The sequence below is a fragment of the Triticum aestivum genome, chromosome 5D (assembly GCF_018294505.1).
Source record: "Triticum aestivum cultivar Chinese Spring chromosome 5D, IWGSC CS RefSeq v2.1, whole genome shotgun sequence".
NCBI classification, from domain to species: domain Eukaryota; kingdom Viridiplantae; phylum Streptophyta; class Magnoliopsida; order Poales; family Poaceae; genus Triticum; species Triticum aestivum.
Window position 1 is genome coordinate 125,973,590 of NC_057808.1, and position 27,962 is coordinate 126,001,551.

Sequence of the window (27,962 nt, forward strand, 5' to 3'; positions counted from 1 at the left end):
GATACATACATGTAGGCTATTCAAGTGCACAAGCAAAATGCAGACTGACCCACGAGTCCACCACCACTTCAACTCACAACAAATCTTGCACTTTTCAGTGGAAAATTACTTCTCATACGATGATACGATGCTACTCGGCACAGCATTGAGTAGTAATTAGGTACACCGTGCAACACTCCACACTGCTTTGTACTAACATTAATCATCAATCCATTCATTGTCAATTTTTTTCCGAAATGAAGGGTTTTTCCCAGGCCTCTGCATCTGGTGATGCACACGATCGTCCTAACTAAAAAGGAACATACCAAAGATCCACACCGTTATACAAAATTGAAAAAGAAAAAACCCCACCAGGCCATAACAAGATTAGATGACTCAATCGCATATCGTCATCCATACAGGCTGAACAAATCCTCCCACCGGTTGCACCCAAAGTTCGTTGATGCCTGGGCCTCTGCACGAATCAGGGAGGACCAACAACTCAGTGCCACTCTACAAATCACATATGTTTTTCACCTATAGTTGGGGGTGTCACACTCACACACCATAAATATGGATTAATGTATAAAGGAAAATGATCTTGACTCGGCGCCCTGTGCACCCTAGTAGTATAACCTAGGTACGCCCAAGTACGTATCCATCCTGTAGCTCTGAATGATTTGTAATTTTTGTTGTTGTTTGGATATGTTTTTTTTTGCAACAATTCCATATCACCCAGAGTAAAGCACAAATGCCAACACGTTGTCCTATTTGGATTGAGATCCAGTGACATGCCATGAGCGGACAGGGATCCAGTGACATGCCCACAGCATGTCACCGCGTAACATGGCCATTGGATCAAAAACGGACAGCCTAGATCTAGCAAAGAGTACTGTAGAAGTGTACTGTGTTGGTTTCCTGTTCATAGGCCACTGCACTGTAGCCTGGTGTTCTTCACATTGATCTCTTCGTTGATTCTCAATCGGACGGTGGAATATAGGCGCATGTTACCATACTGTTCACCGGTGACATGCTCATGGCGGATTGAGAATCAACGGAGAGATCAATGTGAAGAACACCAGGCTACAGTGCGCGAACAGTGCAGGCGCTACAGTGGCAAATGAACAGGAAACCAACACAGTACACTTCTACAGTACTCTTTGCTACAGTACGTGATCTAGGCTGTCCGTTTCTGATCCAATGGCCATGTTACGCGGTGACATGCGGTGGGCATGTCACTGGATCCCTGTCCCACGTATTTGTGCCTTAAGCTTATTTTTTTCGAAACAGAGGCATAAGATTTACCTCATCTATTAAATAAGGAGAATAGAGTTTTAGAGTTTTACAAGTACAGCACGGTTATGACATGACAATTACCCGTGCAATACAATATGCCCTAGCTGCTTAGCGTCCATGGTAATCCAAAGCTTTGCCTCGTCGCTAATCAAACGCAATAAGATGGGGGGGGGGGCCTTTTGCGTCGGAAGACGAGAGAATTCTCTCATTCCAGAGGGTCCAAGAGACAAGCATGGCAAGAGACGCCATTGCTCTCCTATTTGGGGTTTCCAAACCGGTTCTCTTGTCCCACCAATCCATGACGGAGTCCTCCATGTGCTAAGTCGAAGTGTCGACATGAGCAAGGCTAAATTTCTCGGAGACCAAACCCCAAAGCCTAAGTGTATGGAGACACTTGAAGAATAGATGTGGTCCGGTTTCTTGCTTCCTCTTGCGAAGAGGACAAAGGCCGCAATTGGACCAACCCCGCCTTTCCAACCGGTCGTCTGTTCAAATCTGATCTTGAAGTGCAAGCCATGTGAAGAATTCAACTTTTGGGGGTCCCCAAACCTTCCACACCATGTGTTCCATTGGGGAGAGGGTCATCCCAAGGAATTGCGCTTTGTAAGCGGTGGTCGCCGAATATATCCCATCATTTGAGTGCTTCCAAAGAATGTCGTCTTCCACAAGGTCATAAAGATGGAAGTCATGAACAAGCATCCAAAGAGTGAAGAACTCCCGGACGAGGGCACCGGAGACGATGGTGTTGTGGTTGATCTTGAGGATCCAAGCATTATCTTTAAGGGCTTCGAGCACCTTCCAATTCTTCTTGAGGCTTCAAAAAACAGTGGTGCGATGTCCTTAGGCTTGCGCCCAAGGAGCCATGGGGAATGCTAAAACGACGTTTTCGCGCCATTGCCGACAATGATTGTGGTGGAGGCATAGAAAAAATCAAGGTCCTCCTCATTGCATGGGTTTCCAAGCATAAGCCACAACTTGTTTGGCTCTTTCAATTCATACCACGGCTAATGAAGGCGAAGAGCACGGGCAAATTTGTCGGTGTTGAGGACCCCAAGTCCTTCATACTCCCGAGGGCGGCAAACGACCTCCCAATTGACCTTGCGTTTGGCACCGGTCCTCTTATCTGAGCCGGATTAAAGGAAGGCCCTCTTGATTTTGTTGAGGTTCTGGAGAGAGCTCGGTGGGACGGTAAGAGGCGTGATCGAGAACACCGCTTGGGAGGTAATGACTGATTTGACAAGAGCCGTCCGACCAATGGTATTGATATTTTGGCCCTCCCAAGTGACCAATTTGCCGGCCGCTTTGTCCTCAAGATATTGAAAGTCCACCTTGTTGAGTTGTCAAACCGAGAGACTGAGCCCCAAGTATTTCACTGGGAAGGAGGCTCTAGCCGCTGGCATGCTCTGGAGAATGTGCCCCAAGTGAAGATGATTGCAGCGAATGGGCACCACCGAGCTCTTATGAAAGTTTGTGCAAAGGCCCGTCACCTCACCAAAACTCCTTAGGATTGCTGAAAGGTTCTCTATAGCCCTCTTGATTGGGGCCATAAAAACAACCGCGTCATCCGCATAAAGTGAGGTTCTCACCGTGGCACCCCGGCCACGTATCTTATGGAGAATGCCTTTCCAAGTTGCCAGCTCAAGGATTTGATGAAGAGGATCAATCACAAGGACAAATAGAGGGGGAAGCGCGTCACCCTGCCAAAGCCCACGAGCATGCTTGATGGGGGGGACCGGGGATCCCATTCTGGAGGATGCACGAGGAAGATGTGGATAGAAGCGCCGCAATCCAACCCCGGACATTGCTTGGGAACCCCTTCCGTTGGAGGAGGTCAAGAATGTACTCCAACTCGACCGTGTCATAGGCCATGATGTCAAGCTTGGAAAGCAGGGCGGGGATTTTGCTCTTGTGTAGCCAACGAGCAAAATTCCAAATTTGCATGAAGTTGTCATGTATACTACGCCTCATAATGGATGCACTTTGAGGGTTGGAGACGAGGGCGTTCATGTGGGGAGCAAGGCATAAGGAGAGGGCTTTAGCAATGATTTTGGCCACCGCGTGGATAAGGCTAATGGGCCTATAGTCGGAGATGCCCTCTGCGCCCTCCTTCTTGGGCAAGAGCACCACATTAGCAGAGTTGAGCCATTGAAGGTTGGAAGTGTGCAGCGAGTCGAAGCTTTGGATGGCTCTCATAATGTCGTGCTTGATGAATCCCCAACACTTTTTTAAAAAGAGACCCGTGAAGCCATCCGGGCCGGGAGCCTTGTCACCGGGAAAGTCTTTGATGGCCTCCCATACCTCCTGCTCAGTGATAGTATGGCCAAGGTCATGCAAGTCCAGTGGCTCAATGTTAAGCTCCTCCCAGTTAAAATCCTTGGTGCACCTATCCCCTCGACCCACGACCTCCGAGAAATGGCCATGGATGATTTTCTCCTTTTCTCCGTGCTCGGTGACCCAACCATGCACATGCTTGATCCTGTGAATGTGGTTTTTCCTCCTCCGGGCGTTTATGCGACGATGGAAGAAATTGGTGTTTGCGTCTCCATCCTTTAGGTTTGCCAACCTCTGCCTTAAGCTTATGATGAACACCACCCAACCAGTTGCCGAACATATTCGCTATGCTAGTTGGAGGTGGCAGGTTGAAAGCTACATGGACGGTACGCTAAAGATGCAAGCGGACATGACAGGAATAAATGATGGCTTGTTTCCTCCTTGTCACATAAGCAACATGTTCTACATCTCTGCCAATTCCGTTTAGCCAGATTGTCTTTTGTTAATACCACACCTCTGTGCAGGTATCACATGAAAATCTTTATCATTAACGACACTTTGATTTGCCAAATATATTTGTGACGAAACACTGGTCCAGTATTAATCAGATCAGAATACATTGACCTGCTAGAAAAAACACCGGGAGTATTCAACTTACACCGAAACACGGCGGCAACATCCGACGATAGGTTGACCGTCATCAACATATGGATCAGATGTAGCCACTCTGTCCACTTGACCCCACCAAACGCCCATTGAAATTCAATATTCAATGGAGTCGTCCCCATCGCTGACGCAACTGAAACGTCTTTTCGTTGCATGATGTTATAAAGGCTCAGATATTGGAGGCCAAGCGGCGCTCTCCAAGCTATGTATCATCCCAGAAATGAGTATTGAGGCCATTGCCTATCGCAAACGACCCTCCGCAAAAGAACTCAGACGTCACTCTCATCAATCCCTTCTAGAATGGGTAGTTAGTTGGTTTTGCGTACACTTGGGATAATGTCTTGGAGGCCGGGTACTTGTTAGAACTACTAGGTTCTCACCCAGGACTCTCTCACTGTTTTTCTCACACCCCCATGCACACAAGGAACAAGTATGAAGCTCTGTAGGTTTATATCAGCAGCAACAAGCTTACTATTACAAACAGGGGTACATGCCCTTTTGTAGGACTATGCAAACCGACCTATACTACCAATACTTAATAGATAACCTAGGACAGCTCAGTGCAAGCTTTTACTGCAGTCTAGGACATACTGCTGTCTATGTACAACTCAGTCAGATCAGACTTTGCTTCTTACTGTTGACAGCTACTATAGTGCTAAAAAAAACTACTATAGTGCTACCTGAAGAGTCTGGATGCATGCCTATAGTGCTAGCTGCTGCTCTTTCGCGACATGCAAGGCTGATAAATAGCTAGCTAATTTTGCATGTCATTATACAACATCCACATAACTAATCATCTTAGCAATGGTAGTTCTTGCATACCGGGGATACCAAATCTTGTCATACCAAACTCACCGGTATGCTGAATCGTCTTATCTCTTGCATATCGGTTAGGCTTCTCATATTGTATGATCACATCTGTGGAGTTTTCAAAAGAGAGAAGGAGGGGGACGTGATCGGAACCAATCCGAGTAATCGCCCGGAGCGACGCTAGGGGGCAACGAATGTCCCACTCAGGTGATGCGAAGACCCGGTCAAGGACCGACCGGGTTGGGTCAGCGTGGCGATTGGTCCAGGTAAACCTGGCACCGACTCTATCTAGCTCGCGGAGTCCCATGTCCGCGATGTAGTCGTTGAACATTTGCATCCGGGGGAAGTTGATCAAGTTATTGCTCTTATCCTCCTCCGACGGGATGGGGTTAAAGTCGCCGCCCACCCCGACCGGTAGCTGGGCGGCCGCGACCTTCGCGCGGAGCTCGGCAAGGAAGTCCTCAGAGCGGCTATGATCTGCAGGTCCGTAGACGGCAATGATCTCCCACTTGAAGTTGAGAGCCCGCTCAAAGATCTCCATGCTGCGAAGAACTCGCCCCGGTCCATGCTTCCTACCTCAAAGGTGGCATCCTTGACTCCTAGAAGGATGCCACCCGAGTGGCCTGCGCTCCCACTAGAAGGGAGCCAGTGCCAAGCAAAAAAGTCGGAACTCAAATGCTCGAGTTCCGAGAGTGAGAATTCGGAGAATTCGGTGCGCATCGTTTCTTGAATGGCCACAATGTCTATTCGCTCGTTACGCAGGTATTCGATCAATTGGCGGCGCCGACCATCTTGACCGAAGCCGCGGATGTTCCAGAAGTGGGTTCGCATCACGAGATCATGGGGGGCTGCTTGACCCCAGGACTCGGGATGCGCTCTGTGCGCGGAAGGCTGCGGTGCGAGAGCGAGTGCGTCCCCGGATCTTAGCCGGGTCAGCCACTGCACGAGGCTGGGTGCCCACGGAGGCATCGGCAGCGGTGCCGGAGGCGGCCTGAAGGCGTGCACGGGTCTCGGCAAGGCGCCCATCAAGGATCTCTCGAGCACGGATCACTTCAATTTGGACTAACGGGGATTCTATTTCACCTCTGAACATGATGGCCGAATCTGCTGCCACCTTTGCGAGGTGGCCTAACGGTGCCGACTCGAGAGCAGAGAACGAGCAAGTAGCGGGGGTAGCTGGGATGGGAGGAGTACCTGGCTCGAGGTTCCGGGCAGCTGCCCGGAGCTCCGCCCGCTCTGGAATAGGCAGAGCTGGGCTGCCCTCCGGTCTGGCCGCCTCGATCCTGGCACTGCAGCGCGAGGACGTCACCGGAGTCGAGGTCGATCTGCCCCGCCTGGAGTGGGCCGCGGTCCGAGGGGGGAGTGGTGGGGGGGGGTGGGGGGGGGGGGCGGGCGGCCACTGGAGTGGTCACCACCGCCAACGCCCCGCCGGACGCGGTGCACGAGGTGGCCAGGAGCAGGGCCGGTGGAGAAGTGATCGGGCCGGTGGAGAAGCGATCTGGATCATGGTGGAGGCGAGCGGAATCGGGGCCATGTCGGCGCCTGGGAGGGAATCGGGCTCCTCCAGGTCCGGCAGGACCGGCTCGTCGAGAGGGGCCGCAGGAGGTCGGTCCGAGGCCACCCCCACCACCTCAGAGGTCGCAGCCGCCGTGGGAGGGAGCTGGGGTGCTGGGGTCGAGTCGCCCACGGTGGAGACGGCCGCGAGGATGCCGGGAGGGACTCCGGGGGAGTGGGGGCACGACGCCGGGAAAACCTGGAGGCTCGCGTCGGACGCGCACTGCCGTCGGCGGGCGGCGGCGGTGCCGAGGAGTGGGAGCGGCCAGTCCTGGCGCCACCCCTAGCTGATGGAGCGGCGCCGTTACCGCGGCCGAGTCCCCTCTTCTTCTTCTTCTTTGCCCCCTGCCGGCCTCGGCCAGCCCCATTGGTGTTGGGAGGGAAAGCTGGTTCGCCTCGTGGGGGCTGGTACCGGCGGGAGGTGGCATTGGGAGCTGGCTGCTGCTGCTGTTGGGGACGTGGAGGAGAGCGCGAGCGACCCCCGCGGACTGGGGAGTGGCTACTGTCTCGGCGACGCTGCGGAGAAGGAGAGCGGCGGCGCTGGCTCCTCCATTCCGCAGTAGGAGCAGGCGAGCGGGACCGGGAGCGGCCCCGGCGGTCAGCCCGACCCGGCGAGCGGCACGGAGGGGAGCGGCGGTCGGAGCGCGGCGGGGATCGCCGGCCGTCCCGTGTCGAAAGCTGCCGGCAAAGGTCGTCTTCGCGGCGCACTGCGTCGGGGGAAGGGCGCGCGGCGTCCCGGCGGTCATCGGCGCGACGCTTGGGGCGGGTCTCCTCGTCATCCCACTCGTGGGGCATAGGCGCGGGCTCAGATGGCGCGGCCGCAGATGGAGGCGGCGCACAGAGCAAGCGGGGCGGGGTGGCGGCGGGGAAGGAGGATGGAGCGACGGCTAGGGTCTCTGGAGCGGGTACTCGAACCCGATGCGATGAGGGGGGCCTAGGGAAGCCGGCAGGAGGCCATATCGATCGGCCCATCGGGATGGCCGGCCCACGCGAGGCCACGGGCGGGGAGGGCCTGCTCGTGCTAGGCGCGGCCCACAGGCCCGCAACGGGCCCAGGCCTCGGCCGGTCCGACTGGGTGCAGCCCAGCCAGCAGGGCAGGGAGGTGGCTGCGAGGGTTTCCCCTCCCGCCGCCACCGCCGCCGCGGCCGGCGCCGGCGCCAGGGACGAGGAGGGATCGAGCCAGGGGCGTCGGGGTGCGAGGCGGGGCGAGAAGCGGAGGGCAGAGGAGCCGAAAGCCGCTATGAATGGCCTGATGGGAGACCGGCGCAGGAGAACCGGAGAGTACGTCGGAGCAGTGACCGGACGGCGCGGCGAGGCTCCGGACAAGTTGGCGATGGCAGCGGAGGCGGCGGAGCGCCACGAGACGCGGGCACTCCCTTGGTCGGACCGCCCAGCGACACCCCACACCGGAGCGCGGCGGCGGCGAGCGGTCCGAGAGCCCAAGGCGGCCTTTTGGCCAGGCGTCGGCGGGGGAGCCGCCGCAGCGCGCCGGCGCGACCGCGAGAGAGGGCCCGAGCTGCCACGCCGAGGTGGCTGCTCGCTCTCCACGCTGGTCACCCCCAGACGAGCCGCGGGTTCCTGGCGCACGATCGGCCGGCCGGCGGCCTCGTCGTCTGCCTCAGCGAGGTCGGCCCAGCGCAGCACCGCGGCCAGCGCGGGGGCCGGGGGGGGGGGGGGGGGGGGCGTTCGAGGACGGGGCGGCCGCGAGGAAGAGCTCCGGCAGCGGGGAAGCCGGCGGCAGGGGCGCGGGCGGCGAGTCGCCCTCCGGGCCGCGGGAGCAGCTGGCTTCCTCCATCCTCCTCCTTCTTTCCGGTATTCACTAGCTGCACAATTTTCATACCCATACAAACATAAGATTGTGAACAACTATTTGCTGAGCAAACACTTAACTTCAAGGTCCTCAACCGCAAACCACCTAAATCTCAAACTGACATTGGTTCATTGCATGCTTAGTTTGTATCATGAACCAGTTTGTTGCTAGGCTGGCAGTTCTAGTGTCCATCTAGGTCTTACCTTCTCGGTTCCTTTCTCGTATATTGTTACGTCAAGCAGTGCATGCTATTCTGATATGAAACAGGATTTACCATGCATGTTGTACCAAGGTCGCAGATATGCCTACAAGAAAGTTCAAAGAATGGATCCATCATCCATCCAACGTGGGGTTCGGCAGTTCAAAACATACATGTCACTTAAGCTAGATCAGGTAACCATGTATCTGAACTTATGATGTTGCTACTACCCTTTCCTCACTGTGGCTGAAATCTTAGCATCACGCTTGTCAGAATTTTATCAACAATAAAAAAACTTACTGCATTTTTTTGTAGCTTATTCATGTTCTGGCCAAAATGGGAATCCATTGTCTGTTAACTCTTGTTTTAGTTTTCTTCTTAACCTAACACCATGCTAGTCTTCTTCTCTAATGCATATTTATGATATACATTTGTATTAGCTGTTTCTTAGCCTCACAAATGGGAGTAGACTGTGAGCTCCTCACAAAGGAGAGTAGACTGTGAGCTCATTTCAGGAGTCTGACTCATATGAGATATAGTATGTCCTTGCATTCTTTCATTCAGTTCGATATAAGAAAAGTGAATAAGTGATGCTGGACGTCTGATGTCTGAAGCAGACATGACCGTGTTGTGACTATGCTTGCAAACTTGCTTTACTGTGACTAAACTTACCTCTTTTTTTCTCCTTTTGAGACCTACCTTCTTTGTCATCTTCTCTTCAGTGGTGAATACCTGACACTATTCTATGTTTGACAGGATGACACGCAATTTCCTTTAAATGATTCAAAGGAGATCCAACGATTTTATAAGTACTACTGTGAAAATTTGAGCAGAACTTCTGAAAAACAGAACTTGTAAGACATAATACACTCATAATCAATTTCGTTTGTGGTGAACTGCTTTAATCACCTTCTTTTTTGTGTTGAAAACTCAGTGAGGAATTGGCTAGATATTACCAAGTGGCATCTGCTCTTTATGAAGTGTTAAGAGATGTAACAAACAACAAGGTTGATTCTGAGGTACTCCATTTTACATAAAATTGCTTTACATAAGTTTTCGTTCACCTGTTCCCTTGGTGAGCTTCTTCAACACCGTCTCCCAAACTTTGTTTTGTAGGTGATGAAACGTGCTAAAGTAGTAGAGGAAAAGAGTGCTCATTTCAAGAGTTACAAGTACAACATAGTCCCCCTCAATTTTCCTGGTTCTGCCGAACCAGTTGTGGAACTCCCGGAGGTTAGTTATAATTCCTAGTACTTATGTTTGCTCCTCCCACTCTTTCTACTTGTTTATGAAAATCTGCAGCAAGTTATGATCCTATTTGTGCTGTAAATGGTGTAGATAAAAAGTGCTATGGATGCAATACGTAACATAGACGGTCTTCCAAAGCCACACATGTCTTCAATGCACAGGGAAGGAAAATCTATCTGGGATTTACTTGACTGGCTTTCGCTAGCATTTGGATTTCAGGTAAATGATTGCTTTCCCAATTATGTTCTGATATTGTATCTGAGGTGATGGAATGTCATCCCGTCCAGTCTTACCGGTTCTCATGGTATTATGCTTGACAAACATATTTAATGTTGTGCTACATGCTTCCTTTTGTAGAAATCGAATGTGGAAAATCAGAGAGAAAATATGGTGTTACTGCTTGCAAATATTAGCACAAGGACCTCAGGACAGGAAGGGCATCCTTTGGTAAGATATATGTGTTGAAGTGTATATGTGGATTGCCTAGCCCTTTCCATCAGTTTGGACTCTTGGTTGCGTTGGCTAGCGCATGAAGCTTAACATAGTATGAGAGCTAAGGTCTTGAGTTCAAGTCCCCTTTGTGTCCACTTATACGCCTTTTGAGCCATACCTCCGAGTCTATCCACGTGTTGACTTCCCGTGTCACATCTGAGAGGGGTGTTGAAGTGTATATGTGGATTGCCTAGCCCTTTCCATCAGTTCAGACTTTTGGTTGCGTTGGCTAGTACATGAAGCTTAACATTATATCAGAACCTAAGGTCTTAAGTTCAAGTCCCGGCTTTCGCAATTTATCTAAAAATTGCTGCTGCCCCCCTTTGTTTCCACGTATAGGTCTCTTGAGCCATACCTCTGAGTCTATCCATGTGTTGGCTTCCCGTGTCACACGTGAAAGGGGGTGTTGAAGTGTATATGTGGATTGCCTAGCCCTTTCCATCAGTTCGGACTTTTGGTTGCATTGGCTAGTGCATCTTAACAATATGTTCCCTGTAGGTTTTGTCACAACCATTTTATCTTCTATTTTAAACTTGCCTATGCGTTGCTCAACAAAATCTTTTGCTATGGACTTATAATGTAAAAAATTGACACTGAGCTGGCATGGAATTTCAGGTCAACACTGTGAATGATTTGTGGGAGAAAATATTTGGAAATTATGAATCATGGTGTCGCTATTTGCATGTTAGTTCAAGAATTATGTAAGTGGTGCATGGTTTTGTGATTTTGTTTCATGCTATCACCATTAAATCTCCTGTTGCATTTAACATTTCTTAATACCATTGCTCTGTTTCTTAGGATCAAATATGATGACACAGAACTAAAGAAGCAGCAGCTAATGCTTCTCCACATTGGATTGTACCTTCTTATCTGGGGTGAGGCTTCAAATGTTCGGTTTATGCCTGAGTGCTTATGCTACATATTCCACCATGTAAGGCCCCCTTCAAAGGAATTGGCTTTTCTAGCTACCTTCAAATGAATATACTCATGCAATTGAGTATCTTACTTTAATACTGTAGCTTATTGGTTGTGATTGATCTATTTAAGTTACATGTATATGTTCCAGCCACAGTTAAATAAATTGTATTGTTGAACTGTTGGTATATGGGTTCATGATTCCTAGAGACTCCAACTTGCTCTAACAGTTTTATTTGCAACTTTTTTGCACTTTTGGTAATAGTGTGCTTGTTTGTAGCTCCTTCAACATTTACTTAACTGGCATGCCTCTTGTCTCACTGCTACTGATTTTAAGAAATACTCCCTCCGTCCGAAAAAGCTTGTGAGGGACAAGCTTTTTCGGACAGAGGGAGTATGAGCTATTTCATTTCCGTCAGTTCCATCACCTCAAGGTTGTAAAGAAATGGCTTTAATCACTGACCAGCTACCATGAATATGAATATCACATCATGGCCCAATTATAATTTATAAGCATGTCTCTTTGAATAGTACCATTTTACGAGATAATCATAAAATAATGAAGGTGGACTAGTATAGTTTACCATGAGTTTTACGTCCATTCAGCTAACCTGTTATTATACACAAAGATTGGCAATTCATGGAAGTTTTTTAATCTGGCAGATGGCAAAACAGTTGAATCAAATGGTTGAAGAAAGTTATTTTCAACCACCACCTGGGTTTGAGGCGGAGGGATCATTCTTAAACATTGTCATTGAACCTATCTATAAGGTTCTGCAGAAGGTGAGTATGTAAAGTTTGAAACACAACTAGATTATCCTTGCAGGAGAATATATTGTTCTTACAATTTTGTTTTTTCTTTCACTCTAAAGGAATCACAAAGAAGTAAAGGTGGTACAGCTGGCCACTCATCTTGGAGAAATTATGACGACTTGAATGAACAATTCTGGTAATCTTATTTTCTTATTTCTTATTTATATTTTCCGTCCGACATAATATTTTCTTCCTTGTAGGTCAGAGAAATGTTTTATGAAGCTTGGCTGGCCATGGGATCTCAGTGCAGACTTCTTTCATCAAGAGGTATGTCATAACTGTGCTTAATTTGATACATCAGCCAGGGCAACTGCCTATTTAAAAGGCTAGAGTACGATTGTCTTACTGGGGAGTTCACTGTCGAGTGTTTGATTAACCACATTATGGCTTCACCTTGAATGAGTAAGATTTTTTTGTGACGTCAACTTAGTGCTCACAAGGCCGTGGCAGATCCAGGGTTTTATGGGTGGGACTTGGGGCTTACAACTATTTAGTTACATTATGCGCACTATTTCAGTTGAACTGTTTCTGATTGCAAGGATCGCAACGACAGCAACAGAAGGAAAATATGATGCCTTATTCTTAAGTTATATATATAATAGAATTCCCCCGCAGAAAAAAATTTATATAATAGAATTTTGTGAAAGCAAAGGAGGACATTCTATCAGATCACATTGTACCCTGTGTAGCAGAATCAGTTCACTACTCCCACACATAGGAAAAGGCTAACTCCATTCAAATTCCTAAATTTTCTGAATCGCAACAAGATCCAAATTAGAGCAACGAGATAACTCTAAAGGTTATATGTCTGTACGAGCCATCTTCGGACATTTTTTGGTGCCCAGCTACCCATGCCTCCCCTATCGGAACCACCATATCCTTACAGCGTGTTTGGTTGGGGAACCAAGTAAAATCGAATGAAATGGTTCCGTTACCCAACAAATGAGAGACTGGAATGGTCCTGTCTCTTTGTTTGGTTCGGAAAATAGAGTTGGAACAAGATGGTTCCTCTTTGTGTTTGGTTGGGGGGATTGGATGGAATGGATATGGTTCAAGTCATTGCATAAGAACGGTGAGGTTACCTCTATTTGATAAACATCAGCAAAGCTCCTTTGCAACTGGGCAGCAACTACTTCGATTTTCTAAAACATTTAACTTCTACTTTCGTTTTATATGCAACAATTATGAACGTATATGTTGTTGTGCTGGCCAATTTGTACGTAACAATTGACAACTAGTATTAGCAGGGAAAGTTGACCAATTTGATGGTAATGTTTCTACCGTACCTCACTAGATTAATAAAATGCCTTGCCCTCTCTTGTTATCACAACTCCCGATTTGTTTTCTCTAGCTACTTCTCTTCTAGTATGATCCAGGCAAGAAGCAGACTTCGAACTCGGTGGCCAGCGATAGTAGCACCAGATGTGTTGATCGCTCACAATGGAGCCTCCCAAAGCAATTCATATCCAAGCATAACCATTTATTTCTCTTGAAAGTGGGCCAATGGAAATATATAAAGTGTATACAACAATTCATATCCAAGCACTGATTCCATATCGACCACACAATCGAACGGCTTTTTATGTGGGTGCCTAGGCTAAATGGAACCATCATACCTCTCAAATGCCTATACTTGTTAATTCGAATCTTCAAAACTCAAAGGCCTCATGTTCACTTGAAACTAACTGTTATGCTAACTGCTATTTTGATATTTTATTATTTGGTTTCTTACAGGGTCGTAGTGCAAGAAAGCCCAAAACAAATTTTGTTGAAGTCCGCACATTTCTGCACCTATTTAGAAGTTTTAATCGTATGTGGATATTTTTTACATTGGCTTTCCAGGTGATTCATCTTTCTGAAGCACACAAAATTCTTGTAACCTGTAAATATTTAACTTAAATGGCTTGATTTTTTAGGCGATGCTAATAGTTTCATGGAGTTCCTCTGGATCTCTTTCTGGAATTGCTGATGCAACTGTATTCAGAAGCGTTTTAAGTGTCTTTATAACTGCCGCTCTACTCAACTTCATAAAAGGTGTAGTAATTTATCAGTGCTTTCATTACATTGATTATGATGCAGATCCACTTTGTTCTGTATTTATCATGTCATGGTCTTCACTAAAGAGATGCTATTTCTGAAACTCCTTAGTTCAACTATTGCAGTGACTTTGGATATATTGCTTACTTTCCAAGCATGGGGAAGTATGGAGTGGACACAGATACTCAGATACCTACTAAAATTCTTTGTGGCTATTGCTTGGATAATAATCCTTCCAGTAACATATTCCAGTTCAATTAAAAGCCCATCTGGCGCTGGCAAACTCTTGAATAGTTTGACATGGAATTGGTACAACCAGTCAGTATATAATTTTGCAATCATCATTTATATGATTCCGAACATTTTGTCTGCCTTGCTTTTCTTGTTGCCACAACTTCAAAATATAATGGAACGCTCAAATTGGCGTGCAGTTATTCTTCTTATGTGGTGGATTCAGGTCAGTCTTTCCTATTTGTAGCAAGCAAATTGCTGTAAAGTGAGCATTGTTAGTGCTTACATAATATTTTGTTGCCTTTCAGCCAAGATTGTATGTTGCACGTGGTATGCATGAAGACATATTTTCCATTTTTAAGTAAGCGTGTCATATGTCTATCAAATTATTGTTTTTCCCTTCAGTTGAGAATGACAATTCAATGTGAATCAACAGATATGTCTTCTTTTGGGTTGTGTTGCTCACCTCCAAGCTTGCATTTAGTTTCTATGTTGAGGTAAATTCTGAACACTTCATGGAGTACTTTTCCGAAGTGAATACATCTTTAGAGTTTGGTGATTTACTATCTATACTCTTCCACAAGTTCAGGTAGAATAAAACCTGGGCATACTATTTTTTGTTATTTTTTTAATCTAGGCACATGCCATGAAACAAGATTGATCTTGGAAAGAGCTAGTGTGAGGTCATGGCCTGGATATACAAACTGAATGAGTATGGTCTTTGATGAAAACAAATTTGTTTGCCTATTTGAACAAATGATTTCTAATCCTTACTTTGATTTTATGTGTTTTCTTGACTGGGTATATTTTGGTAAAATAACGTAGCATACACACAATCTGGCATATAATTTTGCACATGGGTCTGAAAGGTCTTTGTCTGCTGATTGTTATACCTTTCGAAAAAAAAAGAAAAAAAAGATCATGCTTTATTGCTTCCTTACCCTGTGCAACATGTCCCATTTTTCCACAGATATCCCCCATGATTGAACCGACGAAGTTCATTCTTGATCAAGTAGTTGGGAACTATGAATGGCATGAAATCTTCCCTTTCTGTAAGTATGTTGTGATATAGCTAGATTAGATTAATGCACAATTTTGGCCCTCTTGCACAAAATTTGGTTCAAAAGTTTCATCTACTTCAGTGATGACATTTTTTTGATTTTGTACATTGTTGATGCAACATTTACCCAAAAAAGCTTTCGCCCCGCTTTATATATAAAGCAAACCACCACAGCCACAAGGTGATGCAACATTTATGCTGCGGTGCAATAGATATAATTGAAAATTAATCATACCACAAGTTCCAATGGTGCAATAAGCTTCAGAATTTTTTTATAATCTTTAATTATGAAAATTATAGAGTACTAAATAGTTAGTGCGAGAAATAATATTATTTACTTGAAAATAGAATAACTTAATTTAACATGCGTATATATCGATTTAAACAAAAGAAAACTGCTTGAACAAAAGTGGATATATAGTAAAACCTTACTCAAATTTTAATATTGAGGATTTGGCAACTTTTGCACTTTTCGCATGAATAAATCAATTATGTGATTTTTGTTTAAATTATATAGCTGTCTATTTCTAACTCGAATAACCTTTTCTTCTTTCTCATCTTTTGACAAATTCTGTGAATTTCCTAAGCATTCATTTTTCATTACTTTCTAATGTTTTGACTTTAGGAATTGGTGCATGTTTTAAAATCATTTATTTATTGCGTTATGTAACTTCAAATCCTTATCATTGTTAGTTTCTGATAATATTCCTTGTGCTGATTTTTCCTCAAATATCCTTTACTTATTTTCTAGTTTTCTCTTATTTCATTGGAACATGACACAAACGTTTTTATGTGTATAGTTCAAAGGAAGGTAATATTTCAAGCATAGAATCAAGCAAAATGTTCTATATTAAACCCCGAATTCTTCTAAAGTTCACTTTCAACCTGTGAACTCTAAAACCGTCTGAGTTACAACCTTGAACTATTGAAACCGTTCACTTTACAACCTCATGTGGGTTTTCAAGTGGCGGCTGATGTGGATCACACCATCAAGCAATCAATTCACGCTGTCATGTTGACTGGATCAGCAGGGACATTGAGTTCTCATCACTATCTCATGCCTTATGTCTCACTCGGTTCCCTCTATTTACTGATTAGTGAGATTAGTGATGTAGTGAAGACGTTTTATTCAACTCAGCCAAAAACCACTTGTGAATCCACCCAAGGTTGTAAAGCGGATGATTTTGGTACATTTAGGATGCAATCAAATGATTTAGAGCTCTGGGCTGAAGTGAACATTTTTGCAAAGTAGATTAATTCCTGTACCTGTGGCGATATTTGACTTATTAATTTCTCTAGAGGGTCAATACTCTAGTTACTAATAGTATTTTTGTTAACTTTCTGTAGTGCCGCACAATCTCGGTGTTGTTATTACTATATGGGCACCAATTGTTTTGGTATGTAATAACAGCTACGGAAGTTCTAACATAAAAATTAACTAATGGAAATTCTTATGCTATTCTTTTTGTCATACTAACTACCCCCTCGTCTTGTAGGTGTACTTTATGGACACACAAATATGGTATGCTATTTTCTCCACTGTCTTTGGGGGCGTTTCAGGTGCCCTCAGTCATGTCGGTGAGGTCAGTCATCCTTTCCTCTGTCCTTTATCGTTCCCCTGTGTTTGGGGCCCCTTTTACGGGATGCATGCGTGTATGCTAAACTCTGGTGGTTTCATTCTGAATGGAACTAGCGGATGGCCTGCTGCTCTTAAACGAGTGTTCATTTGTAAGAAACATTAGTTATCAGATCTTACCTTTTGCTTTTGATGCAGATACGTACCCTAGGCATGTTGAGAGTCAGATTCAAATCAATGCCAGATGCTTTCAGGAAATGTCGCGTGGCAGCACATAAAGAGGTTTTGTACTCGCAAATGTTTTAGTTTCTTTTGAGTTTTTTGTAATCATCGTTGGCCCATGTGTCCATTTCGAAAAAGCGTGCAAATGTGTTATTTCTTTGCTCAAAATACTCGGAAGTTAACCCATGCTTGCTAAAGACATGTGGTTTTGACCGACCTTGATATCTACTTTCCAGCAAGCACTTGATGTGAGGAGCTTCTTTTGTGTTTGGAATTCATTCATCAATTCCTTACGAGAGGAAGACTTCATTAGTGATAGGTTCGCACTGTGAACTTTCTTATATACTAATATAATATGCCATTCACCTCCTAAACCTTTATGACTTTATTTCTCAGAGAGAAGGACATGTTGATGGCTCCATCATCTTCAAGTAATTTACCTGTTGTTCCGTGGCCTCCTTTCCTCCTTGCTAGCAAGGTGGGTAATAGGCATATGTGCACAGATAGATAATCGAAGGCTTTTTGTTGCTTTTGCAGAGATGCTCATGTACTTTTGAATATACCAGGTACCAACAGCTCTCCATATGGCCATGACTTCCAAAGAGGGGGATGACCATGAGCTGATTGAAAAAATCAAACTAGACAAGGACAGATACAATGCAGTTATAGAATGCTACGAATCCTTGAAAATAATACTTGTTTGTCTTCTGCTAGACTATAATGATAAAAGGTAAGAACAATACTCGTTTATTTCATTTCGAATTCGAGTTTGACATGGGTTAATCCGTTTTATTCTTCAAATATTCAGAATTGTCGATGATATCGATAAAATAGTGCGAAATAGTATGCAAAATAACACACTTTTGGAGGACTTCAAGATGGCAGAGATCGGTAAAGTCAGCAACACATTGGTAAAATTATTACAGCTATTGGTAAACACTAAACACACTATTGTTGATTGATCAATTATTTTTTCAGCACAAAACTCATTTACTTTTAGTTCTTTCTGCATAAAATGTAGGTTGTTCTAAGTACTAGTATCTAATATTTGCAGAAGAGCGAACCTACTGATGATACTACAGAGAGAAAAATCGTTAATGCATTGCAAGATTTTATGGAAATTGCTACACGAGATTTTATGAAAGATGGTCACGGGTAATAACTATTTTGTGCTAGCATTGTAAGAAAATTTGCTATATTTGAATTATAATGTGTAAACTTGTCTGGACAACTGCATCAGCATTTTGAAAGATGAGAATGAGAGAAAGCAGAGTTTCACGAATCTAAATATGGACGTGATAAAGGATGCATTTTGGAGGGAGCAGGTTGCAATCATTACTGGTTTATTTTGTTATAGTGTTAATGCTAATTTTTTGTACTGAACAACCTGTTTTGGTCTCAGTTTGTCCGGCTGCATTTATTGTTGACTATGAAGGATTCTGCAATGGATGTACCTACAAATTTGGATGCTCGACGTAGGATCACCTTCTTCGCAAACTCACTTTTTATGAAAATGCCGAGAGCACCTCAAGTGCATGATATGATATCCTTTAGGTGTGTATTTTATCTTCTATGGTACTGTTATTTCGAAAGTATGATGATGTATGCACAGTTTATTAAACCATATGGTTGTTGTACTTTTAATTATTGATTTGTGGGGGGGGGGGGGGGGGGGGGCGGGGGCTTAGGCTATATCCCACCCTAAGGGATGTCTCACAGACAGTCAATGAGGCATCTTTCCAATAATGAAGCTATAGGGTTGCATGCAGTTGAAAAGGCAGCAAACACCATGAACCTGCAGTTTACTGCAATCAAGTACTAGTTACAGTAGTAATTGGTCTATTATGAAACCTCTTTTTAATAGTCCTTTGAGTATTAGATTGCATCATAGTAAATTGCATTCACAAGTTGATGTTTCCATTTGATTCTTTACATCTGGCACAAACTCTTCCACATAGCTCTGAGAAATATTATTCCTTTTATGAATTTACTGTCTTCAACATTCATTTTGAAGCTCATCACATTCTAACAAGATTCATTGTGCAGTGTTTTGACTCCATATTACAATGAGGAAGTACTTTACTCGTCTCATGAACTAAATAGAAAGAATGAAGACGGTATCTCGATTTTGTTTTATCTACAAAAGATTTATCCAGGTGAGTTGCCAATTCTATTTTATGTTTCTTAAACAAAATGTATCAGTTTTTAACTCATAGTAAAATTTAATGATGCTTGTCACTTTCTAGATGAATGGAAGAACTTTCTAGAACGCATTGGAGTTGATCCAGATAACGAAGAGGAAGTAAAGGGATGCATGGATGATATCCGTATATGGGCGTCTTACCGGGGTCAAACACTTGCCAGAACTGGTAACATGAAGATTATATCTCTTAAAAGCTGACATTTTTTTCTGTATTTCTGCTTATCTTATTGTTTGCATCTTGAATTATCTAGTGAGAGGGATGATGTACTATAGACGAGCTCTTGAAGTGCAATGCTATGAGGATATGAAAAGTGAACAAGGTTAGCCACATAGGGTTTTGAACACTGGTCCTGCACCTCATTTTATGTGAACACACCTGAGAAAATACAGCCTTGGTCATGTGCTGACTAATGTGTTATTTGGTTATACTTTAGCAGATTTGGGTGGAGACGAATCTGCAAGGTCCAAGGCCATTGCTGATGTCAAATTCACTTATGTTGTTGCTTGTCAACTCTATGGCATGCATAAGGCATCCAAGGATTCCCGGGAAAGGGGTCTGTATGAGAACATCTTAAATCTGATGCTAACGTAATTCACTTACCCTCCTTTATTTTATGAAATATATTTTCCGTGGCTCCCTTGAGTTTCATATACAAATTGTACAGGTATCCAGCTTTGCGTATTGCTTACATTGATGAGAAGGAAGTGCCACTACCAAATGGTAAAATGGAGAAACATTATTACTCTGTTCTTGTGAAAGGTGACGATGAGGTACTGAATTTACATTTCATGAACTGAAATGCCTACTTTTTTCTGTGACGTTTTTATTATCGATGGTTAGGGTTTATTTTCACCTTTGACTTCATATTGTATATCCTACTTACTAGTTGGTAATATTTACAACATAATTTGGAAGAATATAAATAACTATAGTCTCACTATTTATGCGTCAACATTTCAGGAAAGTAACAGCATATTGATTATCTACTCTACTCCGTTGATTCAATATGTGCTTATCTAATATTTTGCATGCAAAGAATATTAGATCATAAACAATTATATAGCTTGATCTTTGCTATGAGTTTGGTCAGGGGCTGGACTGACTACTGATGCGTGACCACCTAATATTTAACCTGTTTATAGGAAATTTACCGGGTAAAGCTGCCTGGTAAACCAACAGAAGTTGGAGAGGGGAAGCCTAATAATCAAAATCATGCCATAATCTTCACTAGAGGAGAGGCACTTCAAGCAATTGACATGAACCAGGTAAATGATCTGTACTTTTTTAGTATTAAGTCTAGTTTATCAGTATATATTACATTTTGTGCTGTCTAGGATAACTATCTTGAAGAATCATTTAAAATGAGAAATTTGTTGGAAGAGTTCCTTATTAAACATGGAAAGTCCAAGCCAACAATATTGGGTGTTCGCGAGCATATCTTCACAGGAAGGTTAGTTTTTCTGTTGGCTACTAATCGTCTCTTAAATTTGCTATATCTTTCTTATGCGTAACTATCAGCACACTAAATTTAACATTCTCACTTCACATGCAGTGTTTCATCACTTGCCTGGTTTATGTCCAACCAAGAGACCAGTTTTGTTACTATCGGCCAACGTGTTCTTGCAAACCCTCTTAAGTATGTTTCTTTCCAATTTTAAAATTCAGTTGACCGTTTCATTTTGTATAGCTTATAAAATGTAGTCATGGTTCAACCACCCAAGTATTGATGGATATCTGTAGTTTCTCTCCACTGTTTTTTCACCCGAGCGTTCTTGCTCTTCCACTCAGACACTGCCAAGCAAAACAAACATATATTGGTTAGTTAAACAAGGAGCTATTAGTTTGCTAATAAACAGTCAAGATTTACTGTGATATTTCCATAAATTAAAGATTTCTGTGAAATTTACTAGTTAAGGCTTCAAGAAATTTCACCTGAAACAACAAAATATTGAACTCCTACCAAAGACTGCAGGGTTTAATCAGCACAGAAATCTTCCATTTATGCATGGGTAGCTTTAACAACTAGATTACTGAAAAAGGCTTTCGCCCCGCTTTATATATAAAGCAACGACCCTCATACAACCGAACCATACAACACAGCACCCAAACACACACACACACACACACACACACAAAGCAAGATACAAAGGTGCCGGAGATCAGCTAAGCCAACTCGAAGCGGACAACGGATGTACAACAAGCATCACTACGAAGATGACGGAGCCCTCCACCGAGAACAAGCCACGGTGAAGAACATAGCTGACCGCCGACGAACCGCAAGCTCCAAGGTAGTGCCTTCAGGAAGGGCACGGCACCGGAGCGCCGACACCACCCGATCCGAAGATCAAGATTTTCATCCGGAGCACCACAGAGAATCAGGAGAGACCGCGACGGAGCCTACAGGAAGGGAACGACGCCTGCGGACGCCGCCACCGTCGGTCTGACCGCAGTCAGACAAGGCTTTCACCCCGGTATACCTCTCCATCTCCGATCACCACGGGTCGCCGAGCCCGAGCCACCCCGCCGCCCACGCGACCAAGGTCGCCAGTCCGCACCCGAGCTACGAGCTCTGCTCACGAACGCCGCAGCTCCCACCGCAGAGCCGCCGCCCTGCCACCCAAAGGAACGAATCACCACCACCAGCTGACCCCTGCCATCGTTGGAGCCGCCAACGCCTCGACAGATGAAGCCGGAGGCAACCAGGCCAGGGAAAAGAGGAGGGGGCGGAGCGGTGCGAGACCTCGACTGGCACACCCCCGTGCCGGTGACGGGTGGGCAGACCAGCCAGCCTCCTCACGTTACCCCCTGCAACGCCCCACCACGGTCTCCAGGTCAGATCAGCGAGGAGCCCGCTGGACATCCGGCCGACGACGAGGACGCGCGGACGGTCAGATCCGTCCCAGAGACGACCACGGGAGGTGCCATGCCGGGCCTTGCACACCGGCCACTGGCAGCCGCGCGAGCCGCAGCAGAAGCACCGCGCCCCGCCGGCGAGAGGCCTGTGCCGTCCAAGGCCGCCGAGCCACAGATCTTAACAACTAGATTATATGCACAGTATTTGATGATGGCTAAGCATATCCTGCTCAGCTATATGACAAGCAAATTTGTAATTGTATCAGCATAATCTGGTCGACATAGATTCCTCAGTAAACTTGAGAATACCATTAACTTCTTAGCTGTTAACCAAAGTTTAAAGTGAAAATCTAAGCTGCAGCGTGCACACCGACGTCGTCCCGTGCGGCGGCATGGGGACACGCGCGCTCTGCATCGCACGGCCAGGAAGAGACATCATGCATAGAGAGGGGCCCACAGGTGGACGTAGTCATACTGATTTTTCCTATGAGATTCCCAGTCTGACACAAGCCTATAGGGTACATGGAACTGCTTCTAGCAATCACGTAGTAGGGGGGTGCAGGACACTGCAGGCTACAGGCAGCCTTTTCTGCTCATCTCACAGAGAAGCTTGATCTGCTGCATTACACAAATATACTCCGAAGGTTTTGCAACATCTCACTCTTCCTTGTTTAGTCACTGAAACCCAACTTTGAGTAGCTAACCCAAAAGACTTAATAATTAACCTGTAACCTATTTTTTATCTCATAGATTTAACCTGGGAACTGCACATTTTTTTCCGCTAAACCCGACAACTATAATTATTTTTATTAAAGTCCGGCAACCACACCCGCCTAAACCTGCCGAGTACATCTGTTTAAGCGTGGCAACCATGTGTATATATCTTGGTAATTGCACCCGCTTAAACTTGGCAACTACACCTGCTAAAACATGGCGAGTGGCACAATATAAACTGTTAATATGACAAGTGAGCATAGTAAATCCGACAAGTATAATGGATATAATGGCAAATGGCACGGTTAAAGTGTAAATATGGAAAGTAAGCACAATAAATCCGACAAGTATAATGGCAAGTGGCACGGTTAAAGTGTAAATGTGGAAAGTAAGCACAATAAATCCAACAAGTATAATGGCAAGTGGCATGGTTAAACTGTTAATATGGCAAGTAAGTACAAGAAATCCGACAATAAGTATAATGGCAAGTGGCACAATTAAACTGTAATATGGCAAGTAAGCACAATAAATCCGACAAGTAAGTATAATGGCAAATGGCACGGTTAAACTGTAATATGGCAAGTAAGTACAAAACTCCGACAAGTATAATATCCTGAAAAGTACCGACAAAAAAAGTTGTTGAAACAATGCCAACATAGGACTTAGTTTCCACCGAAAAGCCAGTAATTGAAACTGATCATCATTCATATCAACGGTTTGAGAGATAAAGTGTTACACTTACCAATCTTTTGTAAAAGTAGATAAGTACATAGATAATCAAATAATGGCAGGCTGCTCTTAGCATAGGGTAGTACTAGTAGCAACTTTGTTTTGAGGGGGAAAAATCCTGCTGAATTACATGCATGTGGTGCCAACATTTTAGCGTGGGGAAAGATGAAAGCGATGGGAGAAGAGAGGACATTGGCTCGCATGTGGGGAAGGGGTGAAAGCAATGGTCATGCATGCCACGGCCTAGTAGTAGTAGGGGTGATGCCCACCGGAGGACATGTTTTTTTAAGGGAACCGGGGGACATGGGTACAGGCCTTTTTTGCGTCAGATAACTGACTCTTTATCACATACGCGCGCGCCACAGAGACATGACTAGCTGTCCCGTACTAAATCCACAATTAAAAGGGGTGGTTAGCAGGGCCGCTGCACGGGAAGCCCTACGTGCGGCACCACAACTTAGTCAAGTCCAGTGAATTAATGGCTGACAGTCAGCATCACCATTACTGTTAAGAGTTGAGAAGCACGAGTAAGTTCACATTTGAGCTAGTCATTTATATATCTTGCACAACGAATCTTAAGAGGAAATTACATCCGGCTGATGTGCTCTTCAAAGCTGTTGCAGATTGCCACATATATTTTTGAAGTGGTAATCATATGTTGTTTCAAATGTATGTCATGCAGGGCTAAGGAAAAGCTGGAACTACCATGTCCCTGCTGTTTTTTTTGGAAGAGGGGGGGGGGGGGGGGGAGTTAGATCGATTACCTATTTGGCTGTTTTTCTTTAGAACGAAGACGCGAGACACGTACCTATTTGGCTATTCATACCGAAGTTTGAAGCTCCTCACAGGTTCCAACTGATTGGCAGTACCATGGGTAAATTAGGGAAACTGCTAGACAACCGACTCGTTTCAAACCAGCGAGGTCCAGTCAATTTTCTTTCTCGAATACACACGAGTGTGTGTATCATTCATTAAAGGAGGGGGAAGACTCCCCAAAACAACACAGTTTTACAAATAATTTACATGTGGATTTACATCCAACACCACCTCATTTACCTAAACGAACTACTCCTGATCTACCCACGTTGAGCCATCCACCTCAAACCCCTCTACCTCACCTTTGATTAGTCCTGCCTTCACCCATAATCTTCCTTCCTTCTCGATTCGTTGAGTAGTCTGTGCTATTGACGGAGCCACCCCATTGAAGACGATGTCCTTCCGATGCTTCCATAACATCCACATACCAAGGAGGCACTTGGCGCGTGTAGACCTCCGATGCACCCTGCTTTGGTCTTGCCTGATGCGAGGTCCAGTAAATAGCGTTTCTAATCTCGTAAGCTCTGCTAGATACAGTCGCTAAATGGGACTTGTGGGTCTAAGTGGTAACTGGGCAGTTCCATAAGTAAATATAGGAAATATAACGAGTAATAGATAGGACCAGAGTGATTTAGGTGCACCTTTCTTTTGGAGATCATTGTGCCATGGACATTGTATACTTATTAAATTTCAACTTGTGATGCAGGGTACGATTCCACTATGGTCACCCTGATGTTTTCGATAGAATCTTTCACATCACAAGGGGTGGCATAAGCAAGGCCTCAAAGGTTATTAACCTCAGCGAGGACATCTTTGCAGGTACCATATCCAGAGAATATGCATTATGCAGTTTTTCTTCCTATTCCAATAAGCTAATAATTTTTCTGATATATTTAAGGGTTCAATTCAACCCTGCGACAAGGAAATGTTACCCATCATGAATACATACAGTTGGGTAAAGGACGTGATGTTGGAATGAACCAAATATCCAACTTTGAGGCCAAGGTGGCAAATGGAAATGGTGAACAAACTCTATGTCGTGATGTTCATCGACTAGGACACAGATTCGATTTCTACAGGATGTTGTCTATGTACTTCACCACAGTTGGCTTCTACTTCAATAGCATGGTATGAATCTCATGCTTTCACATATCAACTTTATATGCACTTCCAGGAGGTAAAAAATCAGATTAATTTACTTTGTGAGTATATAACAGCAGACCAGATATAGACTCTTCTGTTTTGATTCCTCAGCGATCATACTTGCAAATAGTCTTGTTGCTGAAATCAGTAGCTACCGTTGTTACTTGTTTTATAACGATTGATATCAATATTTTGACTTGAGCTTATGTTGATGCACATAAGACCATGTTGCATCATGCAAGCATGTTTTCTTATCTCTGCATTTTATTTGTTTGAGATGATTTGTACAAAGCTCTCTCACCTCATATGGATTGATGTTTCTATTTTTTCAAGCAATGGCCAACATATAGAAAGTATGATGTGTTCCGTTCAAATTACATAATAAGACACATAAATCATTGTGAGTTTTGTGGCTTTAATTTTCAGGTGGCCGTTCTTACGGTGTATGTATTTTTATATGGGCGGTTATATCTTGTTTTGAGTGGCTTAGAAAAGTCGATTCTCCAAGATCCACGGATTAAAAACATCAAACCCTTTGCAAATGCACTTGCCACCCAATCGGTATTCCAACTTGGGACGTTGCTCATCCTCCCGATGATAATGGAGGTCGGCTTGGAGAAAGGGTTTGGTAAAGCCCTGGCTGAGTTTATAATCATGCAACTTCAGTTAGCTCCTATGTTCTTCACTTTTCATCTCGGGACAAAGACTCACTACTATGGAAGGACTATACTTCATGGTGGTGCAAAATATAGAGGAACAGGCCGGGGTTTTGTTGTACGCCATGCGAAGTTTGCTGAGAATTACAGAATGTACTCACGGAGCCACTTTGTGAAAGCATTGGAGCTGCTCATCCTCTTGGTTGTTTATCTAGCATACGGGAGTTCTTACAGGAGCTCAAGTTTGTATGTATACGTCACAATTTCGATGTGGTTCCTTGTTTTCTGCTGGCTGTTTGCGCCTTTTATCTTCAACCCATCATGCTTCGAGTGGCACAAGACGGTTGATGACTGGACTGATTGGTGGAAGTGGATGAACAATAGGGGTGGTATTGGGCTGGCACCTGAGCAAAGTTGGGAGGCTTGGTGGGTGAGTGAACATGAGCACCTGAAGAATGGAACAGTACGTAGCTTGCTCTTGGAGCTGGTTCTGTCGCTGCGCCTCCTGATCTACCAATATGGTATTGTGTACCACTTGCACATAGTGCACGAGAACAAAAGCTTCATGGTACTCATCCTGTTTAAATCTCCTTATCCTCTAGAAACATTTCATACATTTCAGGTAGAATAATAATGCTGCTTTGTTTGTTCCACCCAGATATATGCACTATCGTGGCTGGTTATTGGCATCGTTCTTGTTTCGCTAAAGGTAACAATAGATATGCTTGTGTATTGCATCCATATATATTCCCATGCATGTTATGGTACATTTGCTTAGGTAGACTCGTGTGTTCCAGGTTGTTTCACTGGGGAGAGAGAAGTTTGTTACCAAGTTTCAGCTTGTGTTCCGTATACTCAAGGGCATTGTGTTTCTTGTCCTCATCGGCTTGATGGTGGTCATATTTGTTGGTTTTGATCTCGCTGTGTCAGACGTTGGCGCCAGTGTCTTGGCCTTCATCCCAACTGGCTGGTTTATTCTTTTGGTGAGTGATTTCTTTCTTTTACACAATTATTACTAGCTCTTTTCCCCTTTTGTCATGAAAAGAAGACGGCACGTTTTGGCCAAGATGGCAAAGCAATGTTAACAGTTCTTATATAAGTTTATACTACTGTAACATAATTAATATCCCCTTGTGTTGTAGATGGCACAAGTGTGTGGACCGCTGTTTCGGAGGTTAGTGATTGAGCCACTTGGCGTGCTGTGTTGCTCCTGTTGCCGCGGTGGAGCATGCCGAGGGCCTTGCTGCGCCAAGTTGAGGCAGAGGAGTGGGGCTGTGCTCCGTAAGATAGGGCCATGGGACTCCATCCAAGAGATGGCAAGGATGTACGAGTATACCATGGGGATCCTCATCTTCCTGCCCATCGCCGTCCTCTCGTGGTTCCCCTTCATGTCCGAGTTCCAGACGCGTCTGCTCTTCAACCAAGCCTTCAGCCGGGGCCTGCAGATCTCGAGGATCCTCGCTGGGCAGGACGGGAGGGGTACCATTACCAAGCGTGAATGACCTTTGCTTGCTTGCAAACCACCCTGCGCTGTCTGTAGCATGCATGTTCACGGCGTTTAATTATATTGTATTGTTGATTTGGAAGGATGTACTGGGGCAAAATCGGATTTGTTCTCACCGTTGAACCAAAACTAAAATAAAGCTACATATGTGGATTTCCACACCT

At 44.7% G+C, this 27,962-nt stretch overlaps 2 protein-coding genes across 3 annotated transcripts; one reads left to right on the forward strand and one right to left on the reverse strand.

Annotated features, from left to right (window-relative positions):
* Positions 1 to 91: 91 nt before the first annotated feature.
* On the reverse strand, positions 92 to 8,406 carry LOC123119855 (serine/arginine repetitive matrix protein 1). Its single transcript, XM_044539799.1, has 2 exons — positions 6,217 to 8,406; positions 92 to 454 (listed from the first exon to the last, which is right to left on the reverse strand). Exon 1 carries the CDS (start codon positions 7,546 to 7,548, stop codon positions 6,526 to 6,528), a length of 1,023 nt encoding a protein of 340 aa, XP_044395734.1. The 5' UTR covers positions 7,549 to 8,406; the 3' UTR covers positions 92 to 454; positions 6,217 to 6,525.
* On the forward strand, positions 8,267 to 27,962 carry LOC123119854 (callose synthase 7). 2 transcript variants are annotated; one of them, XM_044539797.1, is made up of 42 exons: positions 8,267 to 8,388; positions 8,654 to 8,779; positions 9,342 to 9,439; positions 9,520 to 9,604; positions 9,702 to 9,818; positions 9,924 to 10,052; positions 10,191 to 10,280; positions 10,941 to 11,026; positions 11,124 to 11,256; positions 11,904 to 12,023; positions 12,113 to 12,189; positions 12,254 to 12,320; positions 13,788 to 13,895; positions 13,970 to 14,087; positions 14,216 to 14,547; positions 14,630 to 14,682; positions 14,758 to 14,818; positions 15,292 to 15,373; positions 16,729 to 16,778; positions 16,878 to 16,964; positions 17,156 to 17,239; positions 17,416 to 17,498; positions 17,576 to 17,657; positions 17,746 to 17,909; positions 17,988 to 18,111; positions 18,234 to 18,334; positions 18,420 to 18,504; positions 18,582 to 18,733; positions 19,226 to 19,335; positions 19,426 to 19,548; positions 19,634 to 19,702; positions 19,817 to 19,970; positions 20,048 to 20,153; positions 20,526 to 20,648; positions 20,718 to 20,833; positions 20,936 to 21,019; positions 25,202 to 25,314; positions 25,394 to 25,623; positions 26,065 to 26,862; positions 26,953 to 27,003; positions 27,092 to 27,277; positions 27,437 to 27,962. In XM_044539797.1, exons 2-42 carry the CDS (start codon positions 8,666 to 8,668, stop codon positions 27,794 to 27,796), a joined length of 5,505 nt encoding a protein of 1,834 aa, XP_044395732.1. In that variant the 5' UTR covers positions 8,267 to 8,388; positions 8,654 to 8,665; the 3' UTR covers positions 27,797 to 27,962. The 2 variants fall into 2 exon arrangements, with proteins under 2 accessions (XP_044395732.1, XP_044395733.1); XM_044539798.1 differs by having other exon boundaries at positions 19,820 to 19,970.

Excerpts from the sequence above, each read along its gene's own strand:
- LOC123119854 (XM_044539797.1), top strand. The coding sequence starts at position 8,666 with ATGTTGTACCAAGGTCGCAGATATGCCTACAAGAAAGTTCAAAGAATG. Across the intron at positions 10,053-10,190 it reads CGCTAGCATTTGGATTTCAG|AAATCGAATGTGGAAAATCA; the intron begins GTAAATGATTGC and ends TTCCTTTTGTAG. Across the intron at positions 20,154-20,525 it reads TTGTGAAAGGTGACGATGAG|GAAATTTACCGGGTAAAGCT; the intron begins GTACTGAATTTA and ends ACCTGTTTATAG.
- LOC123119855 (XM_044539799.1), bottom strand. The coding sequence starts at position 7,548 with ATGGGCCGATCGATATGGCCTCCTGCCGGCTTCCCTAGGCCCCCCTCA.